This window comes from Podarcis erhardii (assembly GCF_964252035.2).
Source record: "Podarcis erhardii genome assembly, chromosome: Z".
Taxonomy (NCBI): Eukaryota; Metazoa; Chordata; class Lepidosauria; order Squamata; family Lacertidae; genus Podarcis; species Podarcis erhardii.
The window spans coordinates 8,445,124-8,467,486 of record NC_138504.1 but is presented as its reverse complement, the minus strand read 5'-3'; the positions used below and the strand labels follow the sequence as shown (position 1 = coordinate 8,467,486).

At 43.0% G+C, this 22,363-nt stretch overlaps 1 protein-coding gene across 7 annotated transcripts in view; it reads right to left on the bottom strand.

Annotated features, from left to right (window-relative positions):
• The window catches only part of AFF2 (ALF transcription elongation factor 2), a 392,916-nt gene that overhangs the window by 6,943 nt on the left and 363,610 nt on the right, over window positions 1-22,363 (bottom strand). For 5 of the 7 annotated variants that reach the window (XM_081847863.1, XM_081847862.1, XM_081847864.1 and 2 more), the window contains 8 exons: window positions 18,380-18,596; window positions 17,118-17,254; window positions 14,123-14,186; window positions 10,524-10,660; window positions 7,080-7,268; window positions 6,402-6,473; window positions 4,958-5,051; window positions 3,145-3,194 (listed from right to left, as the gene is read on the bottom strand). In XM_081847863.1, coding sequence (XP_081703989.1) covers window positions 3,145-3,194; window positions 4,958-5,051; window positions 6,402-6,473; window positions 7,080-7,268; window positions 10,524-10,660; window positions 14,123-14,186; window positions 17,118-17,254; window positions 18,380-18,596 — 960 coding nt within the window. The remainder of the gene's footprint in view (window positions 1-3,144; window positions 3,195-4,957; window positions 5,052-6,401; window positions 6,474-7,079; window positions 7,269-10,523; window positions 10,661-14,122; window positions 14,187-17,117; window positions 17,255-18,379; window positions 18,597-22,363) is intronic. The other 2 variants (XM_081847865.1, XM_081847868.1) reach the window with 1 other exon arrangement.

The window sequence follows — 22,363 nt, the reverse complement described above, 5'->3', positions numbered from 1 at the left end:
GTATAGCCTCCAATGTTCTGGGCAGAGAGGAAGTTCCCAGGCTAGTGTGCCTTTTCTTCTTTTGTTCCTTAATTACTTGAGAGATATCTTGAGTGATTTCTTGAGTGATATCCTGAGTACCACTTAGGTGGGTCATTAGGTGTGGATTAGTTGCTAAAGTCTTTGTGTCTTGACCTCTTGAACTTTGTGAAGAGTTTTCCTGAGAAGATGGCTGTACTGTACTTAGTTGTGCTCTGGCTTGGCTTCGTGTATAGGGGCGAGCTGTGGTTTTGTGGCTTGTGTCAGCCAGATCTGTGTAGGGATTGCAGGGGGGTGCAGCATCCGGAGGTGCCACCATGGATTGGCTACTGGATGGTGTCTGTAATTCATCTGTGGAGAGGGTCTGGGTTTGGGTCTGGTGTGGTTGATTGGTGTTGGCGTTCTGTGTGCCTCTGGATCTGGTGTCAGTTTTTGTGGGGAGGGCTAATTTCCAGATGTCTGGCAAGCGGGATGTGTCGTCACGCTTGTTCATGTTGTGAGGGTGTTTCTCTATCTCGATGGCTTCCATGATTATTCTCTTGTGGTGATGTTCCGTGTTAAAGAGCAATTTGGAATCTGCAAAATTAATTTCGTGTCCTGTTAATTAATTTTGCAGATTCCAAATTGCTCTTTAACACGGAACATCACCACAAGAGAATAATCATGGAAGCCATCGAGATAGAGAAACACCCTCACAACATGAACAAGCGTGACGACACATCCCGCTTGCCAGACATCTGGAAATTAGCCCTCCCCACAAAAACTGACACCAGATCCAGAGGCACACAGAACGCCAACACCAATCAACCACACCAGACCCAAACCCAGACCCTCTCCACAGATGAATTACAGACACCATCCAGTAGCCAATCCATGGTGGCACCTCCGGATGCTGCACCCCCCTGCAATCCCTACACAGATCTGGCTGACACAAGCCACAAAACCACAGCTCGCCCCTATACACGAAGCCAAGCCAGAGCACAACTAAGTACAGTACAGCCATCTTCTCAGGAAAACTCTTCACAAAGTTCAAGAGGTCAAGACACAAAGACTTTAGCAACTAATCCACACCTAATGACCCACCTAAGTGGTACTCAGGATATCACTCAAGAAATCACTCAAGATATCTCTCAAGTAATTAAGGAACAAAAGAAGAAAAGGCACACTAGCCTGGGAACTTCCTCTCTGCCCAGAACATTGGAGGCTATACACCACACCCCCTCTACAGTATTTATAGGAACTCAAACACTGAGATCCTGCTCTGTTCCAGTAACAAGAAGCCGAAAGCACCAGCCTGAAGATGACGAGTGAGACCTCGTCGAAACGTCGCCTAGACACCCCAACTTTTACACGGGAAGACACCCGAGGACACCAAAACCTGCATTCCTGTACCCGTGAAAATCTACGAAAGCAAATATATATATATATATATATATATATATATATATATATATATATATGGGTTACATTGCAACCATCAATGCAGATCTCAGTGTGTTGCCTTTCAGCTAGGTCTGTTATTTTCTGTGCACGTACATGGGCAAATTATTTGGAGTGCTCTAATATCTTGAGTGATTTAAGTTGTGTGTTCCGTAGAGTTGCATTCTATGTAACAGAACTTGCACACCATTCTCTTGAAATGGAAGCCCCCCCCCCCGTGTTTTAAGTGTTCCGAAATGCTTAGCTTTGGAGCATGCAGGGGCTAAACAACACCCCTTTGATGTCAACTGGCAGCTCTGCTGCAGAAATAATAATGGGTCTTCAACCCTCTGTGGCCCCAGACCAGTTAGCTGTGGTCCCTTCTCCACTGTGTCTTCTGCTACACCCCTAGTTGAATGCTACTCTGCTTAACTAGGAACAAGGAAAATCTTTCATATACACAGAAGACCAGCCCATCAATGACTGAAACATAAGAACCAGTTCATGCCATATATTAGTTCTCCTTTCTGTTCACAAGCAGCACCTGCCCTGTGCAACCTGTGACTCACGAAATCAAATGGCAAGGAATCAACAAGGCTGGTTAGTGACAACTCTTCCCGTTTCTGTCCCAGCCGGACAACAGAAAAGAAGGTTTTATTAAGCTCCTGGTTGGCAACACCTGAATGAGCTATTGGTTCAGTTCAGTTTGGTGGGTCTCAAGGTACACAGGTCTGGTCCACAGCATGTGGATGAGTTAGAAATGCAAGCCTGATTGATACTATATTGGTTGCAGATTTGTTACCACAGGAAGTTCAATGGGCTACTGTTGGTATATAAACTCCTTAACAAGTTTGAGATTACTTTACTTGTAGGATTACCTTACTCTGTATGTGCCCACTCAGCCAATTTGCTGTAAGAGATCATTTGTTTAGTGTGGCAGCACTGACACTTTGGAACTCCCCGCCTATTGATATCAGGTGGGCGCCATCACTGTACTCCTTCTGGTGCCTGCTAAATCCATTTCTGTTTAGACAGGTCTACCCAGTTACAGATAGGTTACAGGTCTACCCAGTTATTTAGAATGTTGATGCAAGTTTTAATCTGTTTTTACGTTTACTGTTACTTTAACTTTTAAAAAATCTTAAATTATTGTTGTCTTTTAAAAATTGTTTTATCTTTTTGATAAACTACTTTGTTAGAAAAACAAAACAACCACCTTCAATTTAGATGTGTATAAATTTTATTAAATAAAATAAAGCTGCTTTAGTTTTAATATAGGGGTCCAGTTAATCAGTTGAATAAGTGCATTCATGTATTCACCACTATTATGCTTCCAGTTTTATTAAACAGCACTTACCATTTATCAGTGAAATATTCATTGGCCTTTCGTTACTGAACAAATTTTTTTGGGGGGGGGGTCGGGGCTGGAATCATTGCCCTGGAGATTAACTATTTTGGCATCCTGGAACACCATGATACTTCCTACTCGATTAACAGCTCTTTTTATGTTCCTCATTTGGCTTTAAAAACCGCGCTGATGAAGAGAGTGGGATCGATCAATCCACACAAGGTTTCTCCTTGTTCTGCATGCCAAACTAACTCATGCAACATTTCATCATAATATAACTACTTATCTTCATCAATGAATAAAGCCCTCACCCCTCTATCCCATTTAAATGGTCATTTCCACAAAGAGAGAATACTCACTTTCCATTGCCTCCCCAAGGAGAAGGGGCCTGTGAAACTTTGGAGCAATTCTGTAAGAAAAACAAGTTTGGGGGAAAAAGAAAGAAAGAAACAGGTCTTTGTTCACTCAGCAGCAGACACAAAGGAAGATTTACATTGCATTAATATTGATCAGCACAAAGGAAGGCATTACCTACTTCAGTAGCAAAGCAGAAGGTTATATATATATATAATACCAGCATAATAATCCCTTTTAAACTAAAAATAAAGGGTGAGGGGGAAACCTGCAGGTTGGATAATTAGTGGGCTCTAACTAGGATGATAAAAGTCAATGAAAGATGCTATATACCAGAACTCCAGAATAAATCAAGCACCTTTTGTGAAGGTGGTTTAATAATCTTTATCTAAAATTCTTTCTGCAAAGGATGTTTTTCACCTTGCAAGGGAAATCAGCAAACTTTACATCTGGACACAAAAGCTCAGGATGATAACTTGAAATGAGGAGAAATTGCATCTCATAATTGAAAAATATTCGTAAACTTGCACTGAAGACTGTGGTCTTGCTTATATTGGTAGGCCTGGCCTTTTTTGCTTCAAGCTGCCAATACCTGTGCATGTGTCCATGTTACAGCAAATACTCGGTATTTAATTAGCATTAAAAAATCCATATAAATCTGTGAATGCCCAGATATATTATGAATGTCAGCAGTGGTTGCTTTAGCACACTAGGAAGCTTTAGCATTGCCAAGAGATTGCTATTCTACAGGGAGGCTGGAAATGACATTTAAATGATGTTTCCACATGGCGTCAAATTTAGCATATATTTCTCATAGGCCCATGCTTACAATATCTAACTTCAATAATATTTACTCAGAAGGAAGTCCCACTAACAAAGGACTTGCAACTAATTAAAGGTGGAAGAATCAAAGTAAAGCCACTTTAAGTAAAAGAAAGAAGGGCAAGGAGGAAGCTGAAAACTGATGGGCCAATTGCAGGAAGAAGCCTCAATAGTACTTTGCTAATCTATGGTGAGCTTCAGTGTGTGTGAGGGAAATTCACTACACCTTGGGGCTGGAAAAAAACCATGGTTTAATACTACTACATGAATGAGCAGAAGTTAGTTTTAGGCTTGCCTGCTCCACTTCCCCACCCTCTCTGGTGTAGCCAGGAGGATGAAATAATAATAAGCATTCGCTTCCAGGATTTATTGTAACAAGTCAAGAAGATGTGGTTTATGACCCTGGCTTGTTAAACCAGAGTATCTCTAGTTCAGATGTAACAATAAACTGATTAGTTTAAAGCAGGCATCCAACCTCTCCTCATAGCAATGCTAGTGTAGGAGAGGGGAGTGGGAACTGCAAAACCCAAAGTCTCACTGTTGTTAATGCTCTGAAAGCCAAAACTTCAAAGCAGGCTAGTGTTCAAAAATACCATAAGAATTAAGTGGATGAAAATTTTCATTCTAAATAAAGCAGGCAATGTGGATGCAACCACATGTCTTAACTGGCCCATTAGCATTATGTCCTACAATGGGGAGGGGACATAAACCAGTAAATGCTGCAATTCACAAAATTCATATGGGATTGTCAATGTACACACATGAATATCAATACTGAGGATATTAAATGTAACATGCACAGGTGCTGCAATTGCCCCTCATACTGTTATGGGCTGACATTTACCACATGGGGCTTTTCACATGCTTCAGAAACACCATGGTCAGCTTACATAAGTAGTTGCCGAGTGCAAACCAGTTGCCCATTAGAGTCAACCATGGCTCAACCTGTGGTTTTCTGTGTGGCACTCAGAGTAAGAGAAACAAACTGATGCTTACCTTAAAGTATTCCATAAGAGATCTGGAGTACTTCATAGCATTCTCCCTCTTTAGTTTAAACATTCTCTGGTAGAGAAGGGATAAGCATCGGTAGCTGTGTACAAGTTTTTTTTTGGGGAAAAACACATTTCTTCTGTTTAATGAAATTGCAAACTAAACACAATCCAGTCCAAATTAAGCAGACCCAGAATCATATGTCCTCATTCCCCATCAGACTGTCAGTTGGCCCTACTATGGTGAAGCTGCAATTATCTCACAATAATTTTAATGAGCGTCAAATCTGTAAAACCAAGAAAAATACATGTGCATCGGTCTGAAGTGCAACTGATACGAGTGGGAGAGACTGAGGCTACAATCCTAATTCCATTAACTTGAGAGTAAGTCCCACTCAATTCAACAGCACTTACTCTTGAATAGACATGTTAGAATTGTGCTGTTAAGTGCATGTGTAATTCTCATTTCAATAAATGGGGATTAATAGAACCATAGAATTGTAGAGTGGGAAGGGACTCAGGGTCATCTGGTGCAACTCCCTGCAATGCAGGAATCTCAACACACAGTCCCTCATCCAATGTGAAGCCATACCGGACTCTGCTTAGCTTTGCAAATGTGTAAGCAGTTTTATTGCTGCGTAAGTGCATGGGTTTGGCTGGATCGTTTGCTCTACATATTGTTTGCTCTACATATTATCCTTTCTCTCCTACAAGGAGTTTGGGGCAGTGCACATGGCCTTTTGTGACTATCCTTACAACAAGCCTGTGAAGTGTGTGTGTGTGTGTGGGGGGCACTACAGGACTACTGAGCTTCATGGCTGAGTAAGGATTTGAACCCAGGTCTCTCCCCAAGCATAGCTCAGCACTCTAGTCACTTCACCACCATTTTGTTGCCTCTTTCCCTTTGGGTCCAGTCTTCAACCTCCCTTAGAGTGGGAACCTTTTTCCCTATGAAGGGCTGTTGACTCAAGGCGGGGGTGGGGGGGTGGGAGCAACAGCTCAATATTCTCAGTGGAAAGGTTACGTTAAGTAATATGTTTGAATGTTGAATGTGTAAGTGTATGTCTATTGTCAATGGATAAAACAAACACCATTAGATGTACTGTTGGATAAGTGATGGTTATTGTATTTGAATTTGTTTAAAAACCACATACACACAGAGAGAATGAAATTGTGTAAAAGGCCACATGAGAAACAAGTTGAGGACCACATGCAACCCTTGGGACACAGGTCCCTCTCCCCATGGCCACAGGGAGGGAGAGAGAGCAAGTTGAGTGGAGGTTGCCTTTCTTTGAACCTGGGCACTGCTCACATGCCTTGTTCACGTTCCTAAACAAGGAGAAGGACCATGGGCTCTCCCACTGGGTGAGGACTCTCGGCAACTGCCCAACAATATCTACCCTGCTGTTATATCTAAGTTGTCTAAACCAGGGCTGAGGAAGACAACTCACCATAGAACTGCCAGTTTCTTGTCTCCATCTGTGGCTGTAGAGCAAGTGAAGTTCTTCAGTCTCAAGGCATACCTTTAGTGGGGAGAGATTTAAGGGAGGAGAGGGGGGAGGAGAAAAAGGAGAAGAGGGATTAAATATTGAGTGTCAGCAAGGATGCTTCGAGAAAAATGAGTGAGTCAAGCCATTGGTCCACCTAGACCTGGAGTGTTCTAATCCCCTTAGGAATTCAAAGGCAGAGATCTTTCCAGGTCTAGGCTCCTCAAGTGCTTTCAAACTTAGGGAGACTAGCATGTGGGCAATGCACTCTCAAACAAAACAACTGTGTGGAGTGCATCACCTGTGACACTAAACTGCAGGAGGGGGCCCCTTGCTGCTCAACCGTTTCCTGTCCTGGCTTGCGAATAATAAAGTTGGGCAATTTCCTTTCCTTTCCTTCTCTCCCTCCCCTCCTTCCCTGATGAAAGTGTTCCTCACCACCCGCAACATTCCGCACACTTAAGCCTTCTGAAAATCAAATCATCATAGAAAAACCATTGTTCTGAGCCTTAATACAATTTCACAGGTACTTGTGTTAGAGTAAGTAATAGAGTTCAGTGTTGCGTAAGGAGGTTTTAAGGTATCCGGGCGGTCTCATTTACAAGGGAGTAATGGAGTGCAGGAGAAATGCACTGCTTTTACCGCACTGGATCACTGCCGCCCCTGTCGTCATCACCATTATGTGCTTCATATATAAAGGACCCTTTTAGTTCAGCGCTTTCTTTCTTCATTTTCTTCCTCCCCTGCCCCTTCTTGTGCTTTACGACAGCTTCTGTCATACTTGGTGGCTCAGGACAAATTAAGGTTTCGTATCCTTTGAGGATGTGCACGCTTAAAAAGGAAGGGATTTAAAGATACAATTAGTCTAAACAGCCTTGGCAGCCATATTTCTGGCATCCTGAGTCACTGTGATGTGTTGCTCATTCTCACAAATCAATGTCATCTGCGTGCATCTGAGCCTTTGAATAGCTATAATTAGCAAAATGGATTAAAAAAAGAACCCCCAAAGGTCTTCTGGGAGGGAAGACAGCAGGAAGAGACAAGGGACATCACTTGCTTACACTGTATCTTCCAGCTCTGACAAATCCCCCCTGCTCTCTCTCTCCAGGGTAAAATTGTATGTGAGGGCAACAGACCCGTGGCTTTAATATGTTATGTGAACCAATCATATCAACATAAGGAAAGCTGCTGGATCAGGCCAATGGCCCATCTAGCCCAGCATCTTGTTCACATGGTGGCAAGCTAGATGCCTATGTGAAGCCTGAGAGTACAACAGTACTCTCCCCACTTGTGATTCCCACCACCTGGCATTCAGAGTGCCGCTGCCTTTAATAGTGCAGGTAGGACACAGCCTTTGTGGCTCCCTCCCACAATGGAGAAAAGGGGCAGGTTTACATATCAGAAAAGGTGCTTGATGCCTCTCTGCCCACAGATTACCTCCCCACACCTGTTTCTCTGAACACTTCCAACAGCTAGGATAGCACCTGGCATTGGAGCTCAGATAATGAAATGCAACATGAAGCGAGGGGGGAAAGCTGTGAACAGGGGTGAGGTTCATCCCATCCAATGGATAGGTCTGGCTTAGTTGAGTTTTAGTATGTGATCATTCTGCTGCCCTGAAACCTCCTTTGTGATCTCCCCTTTCTGTTTAAACCAGAGCTGCACGCAAATACACATTCTGAAATATTTACAAGGCATATTATTTCCCCAAAGATAACAGCTTCTTTTCAAATCCGGTACATTTCTGCTATGTAAACAAATACTCATTCATAATGCAAAGCATGTACTATTTCCTCACTGATGCTTCCCTGACATTGAATTCTTTCATGTTATAAATATACGTTTCTAAGGGGAAATCCCACAACTGCTAGGGAAAGTTGGTTCATATGCTGCGTGCACAGTGCTTGGTCCTGTACATTTGGGTTGACACCTGACTTTTTAATGGCTTGCATGTGCAGATGAATGGCTGTTGCACACACTGCTCCACAGATATCACCTCAAACACAATATATTTCAGTGGAATCAATTCAGATGCCAGCAACTTGTCAGGAAGCAACTCTGCTCCCTTAGTCCTTCACATGCATTGCAGGGGATTCACAAAATCAAAGAATTGTAGAGTTGGTTATACTGCACAACCCTTGTGGTCCCTTTCCAACTCTACAACTCTTTGATTCTATGGTCAAACCATGGTTTGCCCATTGCAAACTATTGCAAACCACGTGAGGGGCTCATGTGCCTCCTCCTCTTCTACTGGTTCAAGGTAATCATGGCTGATATTCCCTTATAGGGCAAGATATAGTGGCTGCAAACCATAGTTCGCCTCCACATCAGCACTGTAGTTCAAAACCAGTCCAAGGTCCTTGATGCAGAATCTACTTGAAATTCAACAGGTAAAATAAAATAATTTCAATCCAGAGAATGGTTATGATCCTCCCTCCTTTGATTTTGGTGCCTATATAAGGCCCAATTTGTAGGGTTGGATTGCTCAGTCTATTTCAGGTTTGTGTCAATTTCAAAACTGTTCACCCATCAGTCCATGTTTGCATTAATATGCATTTTTTAAAAATCCATGTGAAAATTCTTAAATAAACATTTTACTACAATATGCATATTTAAATAGCAGTTTGTCTCAGTGCAGACATTTCTAAACTTTTACACACTTTTATCTTTTACACATTTTGATATGGCTTTAGAGCTGAAGGCTGGATCGCATAATCTGGAGAAGTGTGAAATCCAAAGGGTAACTGCATTCCAATCTACACATTGGTGTGGGAAGTGCAAATCAGATCTGTTCATATAAAAAAGCGGACTGAACGAAGATTCTTCTCCATCCTTATCTATCCTCTGAGGCCTTTGGATCTGGCCAAACTTTGCCAACCTGGAGCTTTATGGCTACTGTTGCTTATTTTTATATAGATAAAGATCCATAGCTATTTTAAAGTTACGCTCTGAGCTGCCTTAAGCATTATGGAAAAGCAGGCTAGCTATATTTCCCATAAAACAAGTAAATAAATAAATGGCAACAGTTTTAATACCTGCCATGTTTCAGCTGCTATTAAAAAGTGTTCCCATATTAAGTGAAAGTTGTTGCAGCAAAGGAAATTGAATTGAAAACTGCTCTGGGGCAGAACCTATTAATAACTCCAGGATCTTCAAGGAAATCTCATATTTACCAGCCCATAAATAGAGCTGGGTTAACTGATCAATAGATCTATCTTTATCTCTGTCAGGTTGAATTAAGCCAAAGACTGCTGATCACAACCACTACATGGGAAAGATCCTGCAAACTCCTTTTGAAATGAAGGTGTATAGTCTTTGAAATTTAGCATGCACATAAGATAAGACCCTCTTGGTTGGATTCAGACTAAGGGCTCACCCATGCTTCTGTTTGTACTGTGATTTCTAGACGTCATCCTATTCACTCTGATCACTGATTGCCTTTTTGTAAAGAAGGAATGTCCCCCTCCCCTACCAAACCCGTTTGACTCCCATGAAACAGCAACCACTGGAAACTGAAGCTAACAAAATTTTGGCATGCTTCTCTCAGCCAGTAATACACATCTATGCAAGTCCAAAAAAAAATTTGTGTATGTGTGCATATACATGCAAAACAGGGGCTGAAAAGCTGAAACAAACTGACAAATTTCATTCTGGAACAATTTTTAACAGCCAAATTACAAACCTCTGGAAAACAGGGTTTATAACAGAGATCCCAGTGGGCTCCCTTTAATGTCTGGAATGATAAAACTATCCCTTTTAAAAGACAAGTGTCACTGCCAAATGGTGAAATTACTATGCTTTACTTCCACCCACTACATTTCAATTTTAATTTTATGAATATTGCAAATTATATAACACACACATTATAACCTCTAACGGGGCTAATTTATAAGAGCAGTGTCCATCAATTATAAATTTTCTGTGACATTAATAAAATGGCAAGAAGAACTAATTATGATGACTTCTGAGATGAAGATGCCTTGGACTAATCATTAATGAGGTCGAAATGATACTTTTAAAAACCGTAGCAAGTTCTAATTATGAGTGAAATGAGATTATGAGAATGATCACAGGAAAGCCATTAACCTGATGAGTTCCACAGTCTCGGAGTACATAGTGTATGGAGATTTCGCCTCTAATGGATCGCGCTCCATAGCATTGCCGCACTCGATGAAGGAAAGGGCAGCGTCAGCATAATTCACCGCTTTGCCAAACTTTTCCACCTGAAAAGGGGGAAGAAGAAGCACATTCAAGATAATGCCACAGGTTTGACTTCGGGATAGGCATACACGAGCCCAATGGTTCATACATTTTTGTCAAAACCAGAGATGGTGAGCTCTTGTAGTCTTTATAGTCCCACTCCAGCAAGGAAGAGCCACAGCCCTATATTTCAGCATCTGTAAGTGACTTAAATGAATGGTTCTAAAGCCATGAACTTCAAATGAAGGATCAAAGTCTTCATTCACAGGTATATCTGCATCAACTGTACACTTTTCAGCCTTATCCATGCATTCGTAAGTGGCCAAAATGAGCACGATAGCTCTGTCATCCTCTTCCACATTGTCCTCTACCAGTTGGAGGGAGACTGGTTGCAGTGGGAAAGCCTCCTCTATTCTTTAACTCCTCCTCCCAAATAGGAAGCAAACAGCAAGCCGTATCATTTTTAACCTCCCCCCCAAACCCCCATATTTAAAACATCTGAGAAAAAATTAAAAGTCACGTATCTTTATAGCTGATAATTTTAAGGTTGCCACGAATGGTATTATACCTATCTATGCATAGGTTTTTATTCCCGCTGCTGAAGCAACAGTCAAGTCACAAACCAATGTGAAGCAAAGCCAGGTAAGTACACGAGACACCCAAGGAACACCCATAATGAGGTTGTACTATAGAAATCATTAATCTCTTTCAAGTTGGTGGCAGCATGTTTGGAAACTGCTATGAAATGGAAGACAGCCATAGGATGAGCTCCTGAAAAACAGTATCTTTTGGCCATCAAATGTTTCAGTGAAGAGGACCTTTCTTATTTTTAAAATGCCTGCTGAAGGTGAATGAGGGAGACAGCCATACTGATCTTTCAGGGTTCTAGAATGCATGGGGAGCTTCTTTGTGTAGCAGAGGCTCCCTTTGAGTAAAACCCTTGAAGGGTAACTGGAATAGCAACAGTGTGTGAAGCTAGCATGCATGCACTCCCTTCTCTCTGACATTTGCGCCACTTTTGAATGCCTGAAGACAGCTTCTGTGTGCAGCTGATGTGGATATGCACATGAACAATCATGACTTAACCACCAAGAAAGATTTAATGTTTATTTGAAGGGCGGTTTGTTGATTTTGAGCCTCACCTGTGCACCCGCCTCCTTCTACATTAGGATCAGTAAAGCCCTGAGGGGAACCCCTCTTCTGAAGACCCCTCTTCTTGTAATCCTCTCCTCTCACATTGGGTGGAAATCCCTCACTGGTGCCAATGAAGAATAATAATGAAGATCAACTGGCCCCGACTTGGTGGAGCGCTCTGTCACAAGAGACCAGGGACCTGCGGGACTTGACATCTTTCTGCAGGGCCTGCAAGACAGAGCTGTTCCACCAGGCTTTTGGTTTGGACTCAGTCTGACCCTTATGTTTTCCTCTCCTTATGGTTTCAATCTATGGGCTACTTTTAAAATGAGGCTGCATTTTAAATTGCATTTTAACCTGTATTTTAAATTGTTTTTTTACCCCTATTATGTTTTTACTGTAATTTCATTGGTGTTAGCTGCCCTGAGCCTGGCTCTGGCCGGGGAGGGGTATAAATAAATTATTATTATTATTATTATTATTATTATTATTATTATTATTAAATTTCCTCTCTGTGCATGTTCTGTTCCCATTATTTATCAACCACCCAAAACTGATGCAATTTGCACTGATTTTTATATAAAAAAATACAACCCTCCCAACGCTAAATGCAAAGATGACTCTAATGTCACACACCTAGTTTTTCAGAAAGGTGACAGCTACTTGAAGTGACTTGATTGGACATGGAGATAACAAACTGCAGGCAAATCCAGGAAAATAAAAGGGGGGCATGTGATGAGGGCCCTGGCAAGAATAACAGGAGGCTCAGGGATGGGGTAAAAAAATAGGGTCAAATACAGGTTGTTCCTTCGCCATGATGGATACGTGAGAGGTCTGTGATGGTCATGTGAGGCTGCTGTCAAGTTGTTAAATGGTGCTTGTCTCTGCATTCCAGTCAGCGCATAGGGGATATTCAGCAACACCATGTGATGGGAAAGAGCTTCCTTCAGGCAGCAGCATGATGCATGGTGCCTTTTTGCATTAGTGCTGCATGAGAAACAGACTGAATTCTGCCAGATGCAGATAAAGGTAGCAAGATGAAAGGCTCATCAACATGCTGAGCAAATTGGGCAGTAGGGAGTGGAGCACAGGGTTGGGTAGGGTGGGGTGAACAAACTGGCATGGTGTGCAGAAGCGGCCATGAGCCATTGCCTCCAACTGTTTGCTAGTGGGCTCCAAGGGGTAAACAAATGTTCGAGCTCCTTTAAAGGTCAACTGGCCACGGTAAGGTGCTTTTGGAAATATTCATCAATGGATAGCTATGTTTATGAGCATGCTCGCCACAGTCCGGCATCAGCAAATCAGCTCGGGTCCCCATCGTGGAACAAGCCCTTCAAGAAGTATGAATATGAGTTCAGTGACGAGCATAGGGCACAGTCCAAATTCTGAATTACGCCAGGAGCGGATCAAGGGAGGCAATGCAGCCAAGTGAGAGAGTGCCTTCTTTGCATGCAGAGGAACCCTGTTTCCATCCGAGGCACCTCCTTCACAAGCTACAAAGGCAGCAGAGGCCCAGACCCTGGATAGTTACTACCAGACAGAATAAATGCTGCACAAACAGGTTACATCTGCTCTGTCCTCTTAAAGTACTTTTATACCACTCAACAGTAATCCTAGGTTCCCCCAAATAATCCTGGAACTGTAGGTGCAGAGGCCTGCTAGCAGAACCCCATTCCCCTTGCAGAGTTCCCTGGGAAGAGGGACTGATGTTAAGTCATGCCCACATCTCATCCACTGTACAGGGCTCAGTAACAGGACAGATGGAACAATGGGGTGCAACCTTCTACCTTCCAACAAGCCTTCCAATATTTCCAGCTCTTTCAACAAGCTTTCCAAGTGAATATTGTTATCCCACTTGGTATCGGTTCTGGATAGGAGGGTCTGGTCCCTTGGTCATAGTTTTCCTCACTATGGTTAGATATACTGTCTTATTTAAATTATAGTAATTATTTCCAAATCTGCATCTATATGCATACATTAGCTTATTTAATGAGGACGAATCTGTGTCCTTGTTAGTGCTCTAGCTTTGGAGAGAGATGCATTTTCCATGGGGGGTGGGCACCGCCTAAATGGCCGCCCTGCAATTGATTGGTAAATCCAACTTTGAACGGCCTGACTGCTGCCACTTGGCCAGAAGACATTATCTGGGAACACCCTGTGTTACTGCAGATGATGTGCAGATTCTGCTAATTAATGGTGCTCTGCGCCAATAATTAGAGTAATTAATTGCACACTTTAATACACCATGCAAATCTGAAGCAGCCCTCTGGCTTATCATGATACCTTTGCAGTTCTGAGCAAACTGCCTTACAAGGTGTGTGGGGGGTGGGGAGTAGAATGTGAAGACCTACCAGGGCATCTGCTTTGTGCTTCAGCTTCTTGGCCTCTTGCATGTAGTGATCTGCATTGCGAAGCCTGAGAAAACAAGGAGAACAAGAGTAAGCAGCAGCAGCAGTAGGAAATGAGGCTCCAGTGTCACTATCTGTTTAGAGAATGGGCACAGCAGGGTGCTGGCGAGGTTGGGACCATGTGGGCACACTGGGAGGAGTGTCAGATGGGCAATATTGGTGCCCTGGTCTGGCTCCAAGCTTGCTGATGCCCCTTCCCCACACTGTCCAGGTAGTGATGGTGATAAAGGTGTTGGCAGGCTGGCTTCTTGGTGACATCCCTCTGTGTTAGCTGCTCCTGTTTCATTGGCCTGGTTTAGACTTGGTTTTTACACCTGGTTAACACTTGTTTGGTTTATCATACAGAATCGCAGTGAGCTTGATCACATATGTTTTATGTGGTGAAAAACAAAATCCTCACAAATATCCTTACGTGTTTATTCCCTGCCTTTTTCTTTGACAGGGACCCCAGACAGCTTACGGACAAAATAAGAGCAGCTAAAAACATAGAGAAAATAAATAAAACAATTAAACATTAACAGAATTAAAACTATAGATAAAAAAAAAATATTTAAAAAAACAACAGGCAGCTCGTTATAAAAAACAACAACAGCAACACTGCACCAGGGCTTTCATGAAAAGCAGCCAGTTTCCCAAAGCCTGTTGGAATGAGAAAGTCTTCACCCGCTGGCAGGAGGACAGCAAGGAGGGAGCCAGTCCAGTTTCTCTAGGGAGGGAGTTCCAGAGTCTGGGAGCAGCCACCGAGAAGGCCCTCTCCTGCATCTCCACCAAGTATGCCTGCGAGAGTGGCAGGACTAAGAGAAGGGCCTCCCTCAAAGTTCTCAAAACCCAGACAAGTTTCTATGAGGGAATATGGTTTTTCAAAGAGCTTGGACCTTTATAGGGCTTTGTAGGTCATAACCAGCACTTTGAATTGTGCCTGGAAACAAACAGACTGGGAGCTAGTGTGGCATAAAAAGAAAAAGGAAAGGAAACAAATTGTTCATCGATACACATGGCTGTATTATGCTCTAGGGAAAGCTTAAGCGGTTTTTAGCTGATGTCTGAAGCTTAATACTGATAGGACTTGTTGCCTTGATCAGTTTTTTTTAATTATTCCAAGAAACTATTGCCCTCATACATGGCTTTCCAGTCCTGTTTTATCCTTGCCACCTTATCAGGAAGCAGACTAGGCTGAGAGTGTGACTGGCCCAAGGGCACTTGAGCTTTCTGGCTGAGCTGGGTCCCCCTTTGTTCTTCTTGCCTGACAGTGTGCCCACTATCTGATACTGAATCTCCCTTGATTAAGATCCAAAACATATAGACAAACAATGGTTTACTGTCATGATCTAGGCCCAGCCCCCTGGAGGGAGACACTGATGAGACCTAGAGATGCCAGAGAGCCTTGAGGAATGAGGGAATTATTGCAACCATGGCTTGTTCAGTGCAGATGTAATGCTTAAACGTGGTTAAAACAAATAATATTTAAAAACTCATGCCTCCACAAATAAGCTCTCTTCCTGGCTTGCAGCCAATTATTAACCACTGTTTAGGTATTTAGATACAAGGCTTCACTGCAGTTAAGTGGAAGCCATGGCTAAGCCTTATGTTTGTAGAATGCTCTTGTATGTCAAATATCTGATAAAAAGCGCTGACTGGTTTCCAGGAGGAGAAGCGCCCATTTATTTTTGCTTCTTTCAGTCTTATCAGTGCTAAGCTGCTGGATGCAAAGAAGTGATTGATGAGCTGGCTGCAAAATGGCTAACTGTGGAAACCAGGAGCCCAAAGGGGCCTATTAAACTTTGCTGAACAGAAGGAAAAGAGAAACAATTCAAAGTGATTAACCGTAACAAGGTTCCATTAGAAAAGCTAAAATGTAAAATTATGCAACAGGAAAAAGAGAAGATGTATATAGTTCTAACATGATGGTCAAGCTAAAATTCCACACAAATACCTAAATGAGGATAGTGGCAATAGTGGTAATGCAAAAGGGTATATGTTCAATCCCTGGAATCTCCAGTTAAAAGAGGCACAGGGAGAGAAGATGAGACATAGCTTTAAGGGCAAAACTAGTCATGATGCTAGTTGCAGGAATACTCTGAGCGTGCCTAGTTTTTGTAGTTTAAATAGTCATTATGGTGATCAGGGGAAGATTGAGGCCATGGACCACATGGAGGGGTTTGATCAGGTATGAGAAAGTCTTGACCCTGCAGATTTTGCATAACTACAACTCACCATCTTCCTTGCCATTAGCCATGCTGGCTGGGGCACCAAGTCCTAACGAATTCAGTGGGGCTTACTTTCAGTTAAGTGCACACATAGGATTGCCATCCTAATCCACCAAGGTTCTAATTATGTCAGGTTCTTATGCTCAAACATAGGAGATCTTTAACCTTTTGCTTCCATCAATATTACCCAGCTACTCCCTGTATATCAACTCTTTGGAAATACTGAACATCTCAAGAACTGGAACTGAATTATTGCAACATGTGCAGCAAGAATTCCCCATGCATGAAAATATTTCTTAATTTATAAAGTGCAGCAAGGAAAATCAAGGTGGTGCCCTCTGGATGTTGTTGGACTACAAATCCCATTAGCACCAGCCAGCATAGCCAATGGATTCAGGGATGCTTAGATTTGGGAAGGACCATACCTTGCATGTAGGAGGTCCCAAGTTCAATCCCTGGCGTCTCCAGGTATGGCTGGGACAGGCTCCCTGTCTGAAACCCTGCAGAGCTGCTGCCAATCAGAGTCTGGTTCAGTATAAGGCAGATTCCTATATTCCTAAGAGCTGGAGTCCAGCAACAAATCCAGAGGGTACCAAGTCAGATGCTGCTGCAGTTACAGGCATCTCCCACATTTTCTTAGAGTCTGTGCCTCAAATCTAGGCAATTGCAGGGCTCTGCCAATTTAAAGCATGGACAAGAAATGGCTGCGTAGGTTTGCTCTAACTACTTACGTATCATCAAATGTTATTTTAGGTCTCCTTGGATCACGATTCCCATTGGTGAAGGCAGGAGTGGCAGGCCAGATGCTACTCTCTGGGTGGCTGGTGTCGGGCAGAGCATTTGAGGACCTGCTGTGGGAATCTTCCTCCTGCAGAAAGCGATTTTTAATTAGCGGCTTTGGTTTTCGTGCTAATAATATCTCTAGATGTCATGTTAAGCAAGTTTGTGTGTCTCAAAATTAAAACCAAGGCACATATTTTGCATCTCGCAGCCCTTATGTCACAAGTCAAGCTCAATAGATTAATTAAGAACAAGCAGCTACATATTGCTCACACGCACGGTATCATTAACACCCACTTCTAGGAAGGTGTAATGTCAGCATGGACGCCTTGTAGCATCGCTTGCTTATTAAAATAAAGTGGAAAGAAGATGAATGGCAAGTGAAAGACTCACAGGATCCGATGATTAGGGCTGGAACTGGGGATAAGCAGTGGGACGGCCGCTGAAAAATAATTCACAAACTTCCTCCCCTACACATTTAAATCAACATCCATTAAAATAATGACGTAATTCTATTAAATTGCTATAGGACATTACGAAAAAGCATGCCCAGCCCAAGGCATTTTGCTTCCTGGGGAGAAGGACAATCTCCCCCTTGCAATTTTCCATATATAAATGCTGACCCAGGTTTTTTTTTCCTTTCCATTTTTGCAAAACTGAGCAAGGGTGAACTTACTGGTGGTGACCCTTTCCCCCCTTGTGGATGCCAAATGGCGGTTAACACTTCTCCCCACTGCCCCTCTCCCCGAACAACATCACATCATGATATAGTGCTGCTCTAATGGGGAGGGGAGTCAGTGGGAAAATGGTAGCAGCTGGTGGAGGTCAATATTTTCCCCTCCCACCTTGGAATGATCACTGTTGCAAAACAGGCATAGTAATAAAGGGAAGTCAATTCTGCACTTCCCCCCTTGCACCCCTTTGCCAAAAAGTCCCCCCAAATTTGCCCCCAAGTTTTCCCTGGAACACTTTCAGCCCATCATTGGCTCTGTTTGGCCATCCTGTAGCAAACAGTATAGATCCTATTTGGACATCCCCCCAACTCCCATCAGCCACACAGCCATCATGGCCCACAGTGAGGGATTATGGGAGCTGGAATCCATCAACATCGGGAGAACGCCACATTGGCTACTCTGGGGACAGGGCATGGCGGAGCAACAGTTTGCTCTGGTAGAAGGGAATCCCTGTTCTCAAGTGTCCCTGAGTGACTTACACAGCTCCCCTTTGTGCTAGAAGCGGATTTGTTCTCATTTTTCCGGTGTTTGGAGGAGGTGCTGGCCTGCAAGGGATTTGAGAGGTTGTTCTCTTGGCCAAAGGAGCTGCCACTGCTGCTGCTCCGCCGGGCTGCCGTCTCATTGAGCAGAGGAGACAACGGGGGTGGAAACAGCTTCTCTTCCCTTTTCTTTGTTGCCTTTTTCGCTGAGCTGGTGCTGCCAAGCGAGAAAGAAGGACCTGTTGTTATAACCTGGGATGCGTTGACACCGGCAAATTCCAGCCAGATTCTTTTGTGCCTCCTGTTGAGTCAACAGGAGCTCCTGCTGGTCAAGTTCTGGGCCCTGGGTTTCCAAGAGTTTCCTGAAGCTGCTGCTGCTGCTACTGCAGCAGCATCAGCAGCTGCATTCAGAAGGCACATGTGTACCTTCCCTGCGAATGTCAGGTGATAGTGCTGTGTGTAAGTGCTTGCTCTACATAGCTGAGGCACTCCAAAAGTATGTCCTGTAACTTGGGTCCATCCAAAATGGCTAATATAGTAATTGCTCTTCAAAAGCTCCAGTTGGTGCAAAACACTGCAGGTAGACTGCTGATGGGGGACAGATTATTGCCAGCACATTAGTCCAGTGCTGGAAATCCACTACCAGCCCAGGTTTAAGATTCTTCTATTAATTTACAAAGCCCTTAACAACTTGAGTCCAGGTTACCTCAGGGGCTGTCTTAACCCTTATCTCCCTGCCTATTTTGGGAGGGGGGAATCACTGTTCGCAATTCTCCATGGCTCAGACAAACAGTTTGTACCTAACAGGAACAATTTGCTCAATATTGTGGGTCCAATTTTATGAAACTTTATTCCAGTTGAGGTTAGAAAGGTCCCCTTCTCTGTTGAACTCCTGGCACTTACTGAATCATTTTTTTCTTCTTCATTCTAACGGGCATTTTAACTGATGTTTGAATTTATAGTTTTAACTGTTGTTTTTTGGTATTGTGTTTTTGTAAGCTTCTTACAAAAGGGACGTGGGTGGTGCTGTGGGTAAAACCTCAGCGCCTAGGACTTGCCGATTGCATGGTCGGCGGTTCGAATCCCCGTGGTGGGGTGCGCTCCTGTCGTTTGGTCCCACACCTGCCAACCTAGCAGTTCGAAAGCACCCTCGGGTGCAAGTAGATAAATAGGGACCGCTTACTAGAGGGAAGGTAAACGGCGTTCCGTGTGCTGCGCTGGCTCGCCAGATGCAGCTTGTCACGCTGGCCACGTGACCTGGAAGTGTCTGCGGACAGCGCTGGCTCCCGGCCTCTAGAGTGAGATGAGCGCACAACCCTAGAGTCTGTCAAGACTGGCCCGTACGGGCAGGGGTACCTTTACCTTTTAAGCTTCTTAGAGGCTATTGTGGTTAAGCAGCATAAAAATTGTTTCAGTAAATGAATAAATGGTCTAATGCCTTGGAAATGTTTTCCCACCACCCCTAGGGGGGAAAAAGACTGACATTTAAACCTTAGCTGTTAAAAAAAAAGGAGAGGCAAATATACCCAGCTGATTTCTTAACATGTTAATTTGACCATGGATTTTATTATATTATTATTATTATTATTTTAGTTACTGCCCTAGTCCAGTCAATGAAGATTACTTGAATTTTAATTTTTCCTTTGACAACTCATATTGCATTCTACAGCCATTTACTTTTCATGATTATTGACTCAAATTTTCAATAGCAAATTAAGTCAACAAGAATTTATGTCTCCCTCTTAGTCAATTTAAGTCAGTGTCAGGCAGTTATAGATTTACAATACCTCAAAGCAACAAATCAAAGAGGAACAAGGAAAGCAAAGCAGCTTGATTTCTCGATTGGGGGAAATTCAATGGCCTCAGCTGGCAGTATGCTTCCCGAGCTTTCGCGATAGTAGCATCCATTCCAGTTATTCCCTAATTGTGGCCATTAGCAAATTAAAAACCAGTTTCATCAAAATGGGCATTTAATTGCCCTTCTTCCTCACATGTTTTATCTATCCATCTATCCGATTCTTAGCTAAGAATACATATTCAAGAGAACTGAGTGCAAAATAATTTGCTATGGCAGGGGCAACAGCTTGGTGGTAGAGCCCATCCTCTGCATGCAGAAGATTGCAGTCTCAACCCCTGCCATCTCCAGGGAAAGGTCACTGCATGAAAACATGGAGAGCAGCATCTGGTTGGTGTAAAAATGCTGACCTGGATGGATCAAGAGTCTGACTGGGTGAAATGTAACTTCCCATGTTCAACTTGCTTTAACCAGACCTTTGTAAGAGGGGGTTGAATGTGTGGCAAAGAATAGATTTAATTTAACCTTTCCAAGTATGTCTGTAGATGAGGGAAGGGTTTCTAATTTGTGTGAGAAACTCCTAAGCCCTAATTCTCATGTTGTCCCACAGTCCTTTGGGTGGATCCCAAGCCACTGCAGTACCATCTGAATAATGGAATCACAAAGTGTAGGAAGCTCCTGTGCCCCATTAGCATTTTATCTCTCTGGGGATGGTAAGTTCAGAATCAAAGAATCATGGAGTTGGAAGGGACTATCACTGTCATCTAGTCCAACCCTTCTGCACTGCAGGAGTGTCTTGCCCAGTGTGGGGCTCGAACATGACAAGGAGATCAAGACTCTCAAGCCTGTTGCACCTGCTGAGCTATCTAGCTTGGACATGAGCAGCCTTTAGTTTTTTCCACTCTCTGTGATTCTACTATTCAAATATCACTTGAGCAGCATGGGAGCAGAGGGTGCATTTAGGGCAGTACGACTCGTTCTGCTGTACTGGGGACCAAGTCTAGGGGGCGCCACAGGGTGTCTGATGAATTGAACTGAGCAGAATGGAAGGTGAGAGGCAGGGAGGACACCAAATCTGGACCTGGCACAGGGTGCTGCTGGAATTTGAAAGACCAAAGTCTGCCCCTGATGGGAGACATCTATGAATAATTATTAATTCATATTTTATTGGTGGAGTCTCTGCTATGTTTCTTTGCATTTTGGGTTATAAAATGTGTGTGTGCACACACAAACTTTCTTTTATAATGATCTCATTGTGTTTTATATAGAGCGTTTAGGGATTTCACATATTCTTGGCATATAAGTATTATTAATAAAGAAACTGCAACAGTAATTAAAAAGAAGAGATAACTACATTGGATTGGTTCCTTAGCATGGGAGTAAAAGATGAGTAAATAAGTCTGATTTGGTTTGCCCAGGGATAACATTAACCCAGTTAGGAATTGAATCCTTGCAAAGTGTAGGGCTGTGCAGAGAGCTAGAAACTGTGGTTCTGAGACTAAGAAATAACAGTAAAAAAAGAGAAGAACCTGAAGATGAATATTGGTGAAGTCCATGAGCATGGAGAATAAGCACTTCACGTTGCTGACAATGTCCAGCAATTGCTTTAGAAGTGTCCACCTATTAATTTACTCTGCATTCCTGCTCTCAATTTGAATTGATTGTATTTGCCCACAATGACACCATCGTATAGCACTGTGATGGGAGCACATTCACTACATCCTCCCAATTGGCTGAGGACACCCAACTGACTTGTCTATGAAGGGAAAAGTAATTGTGAACCCTCCTCCCCAACAATTGTACTGAAGCTGCAGCAACCAGTGAAAAGAGTGGTTATTTTCACAATTATATATATTGGAGAAATAGCTCAACCTACTCTGAAATGGCTATTATTTGTTCGAAAATAAAAGTGGGGGAATAGTCAGTGTAGCCCATTATAATAACCTTAGCAAAGTCACTTTGCTGCCGGATATCACATATATTCTTTTTGGTGGATATTCTCGATTCCTTGCTTTAAACTTTTGTATTTGTGTGCTCCTCTGGAACTAAGTTATCGAAGTGGATTGGGTTAAATATTAACTTGGAGGAGATTAATAATAAACTGCAATGTGATTATGGTCTTAGTTAAATATATGAGTTAAGAAAGTTGAAAAATTTTGCTTGGCAACTAGGAGCATCTGGGATCAGGG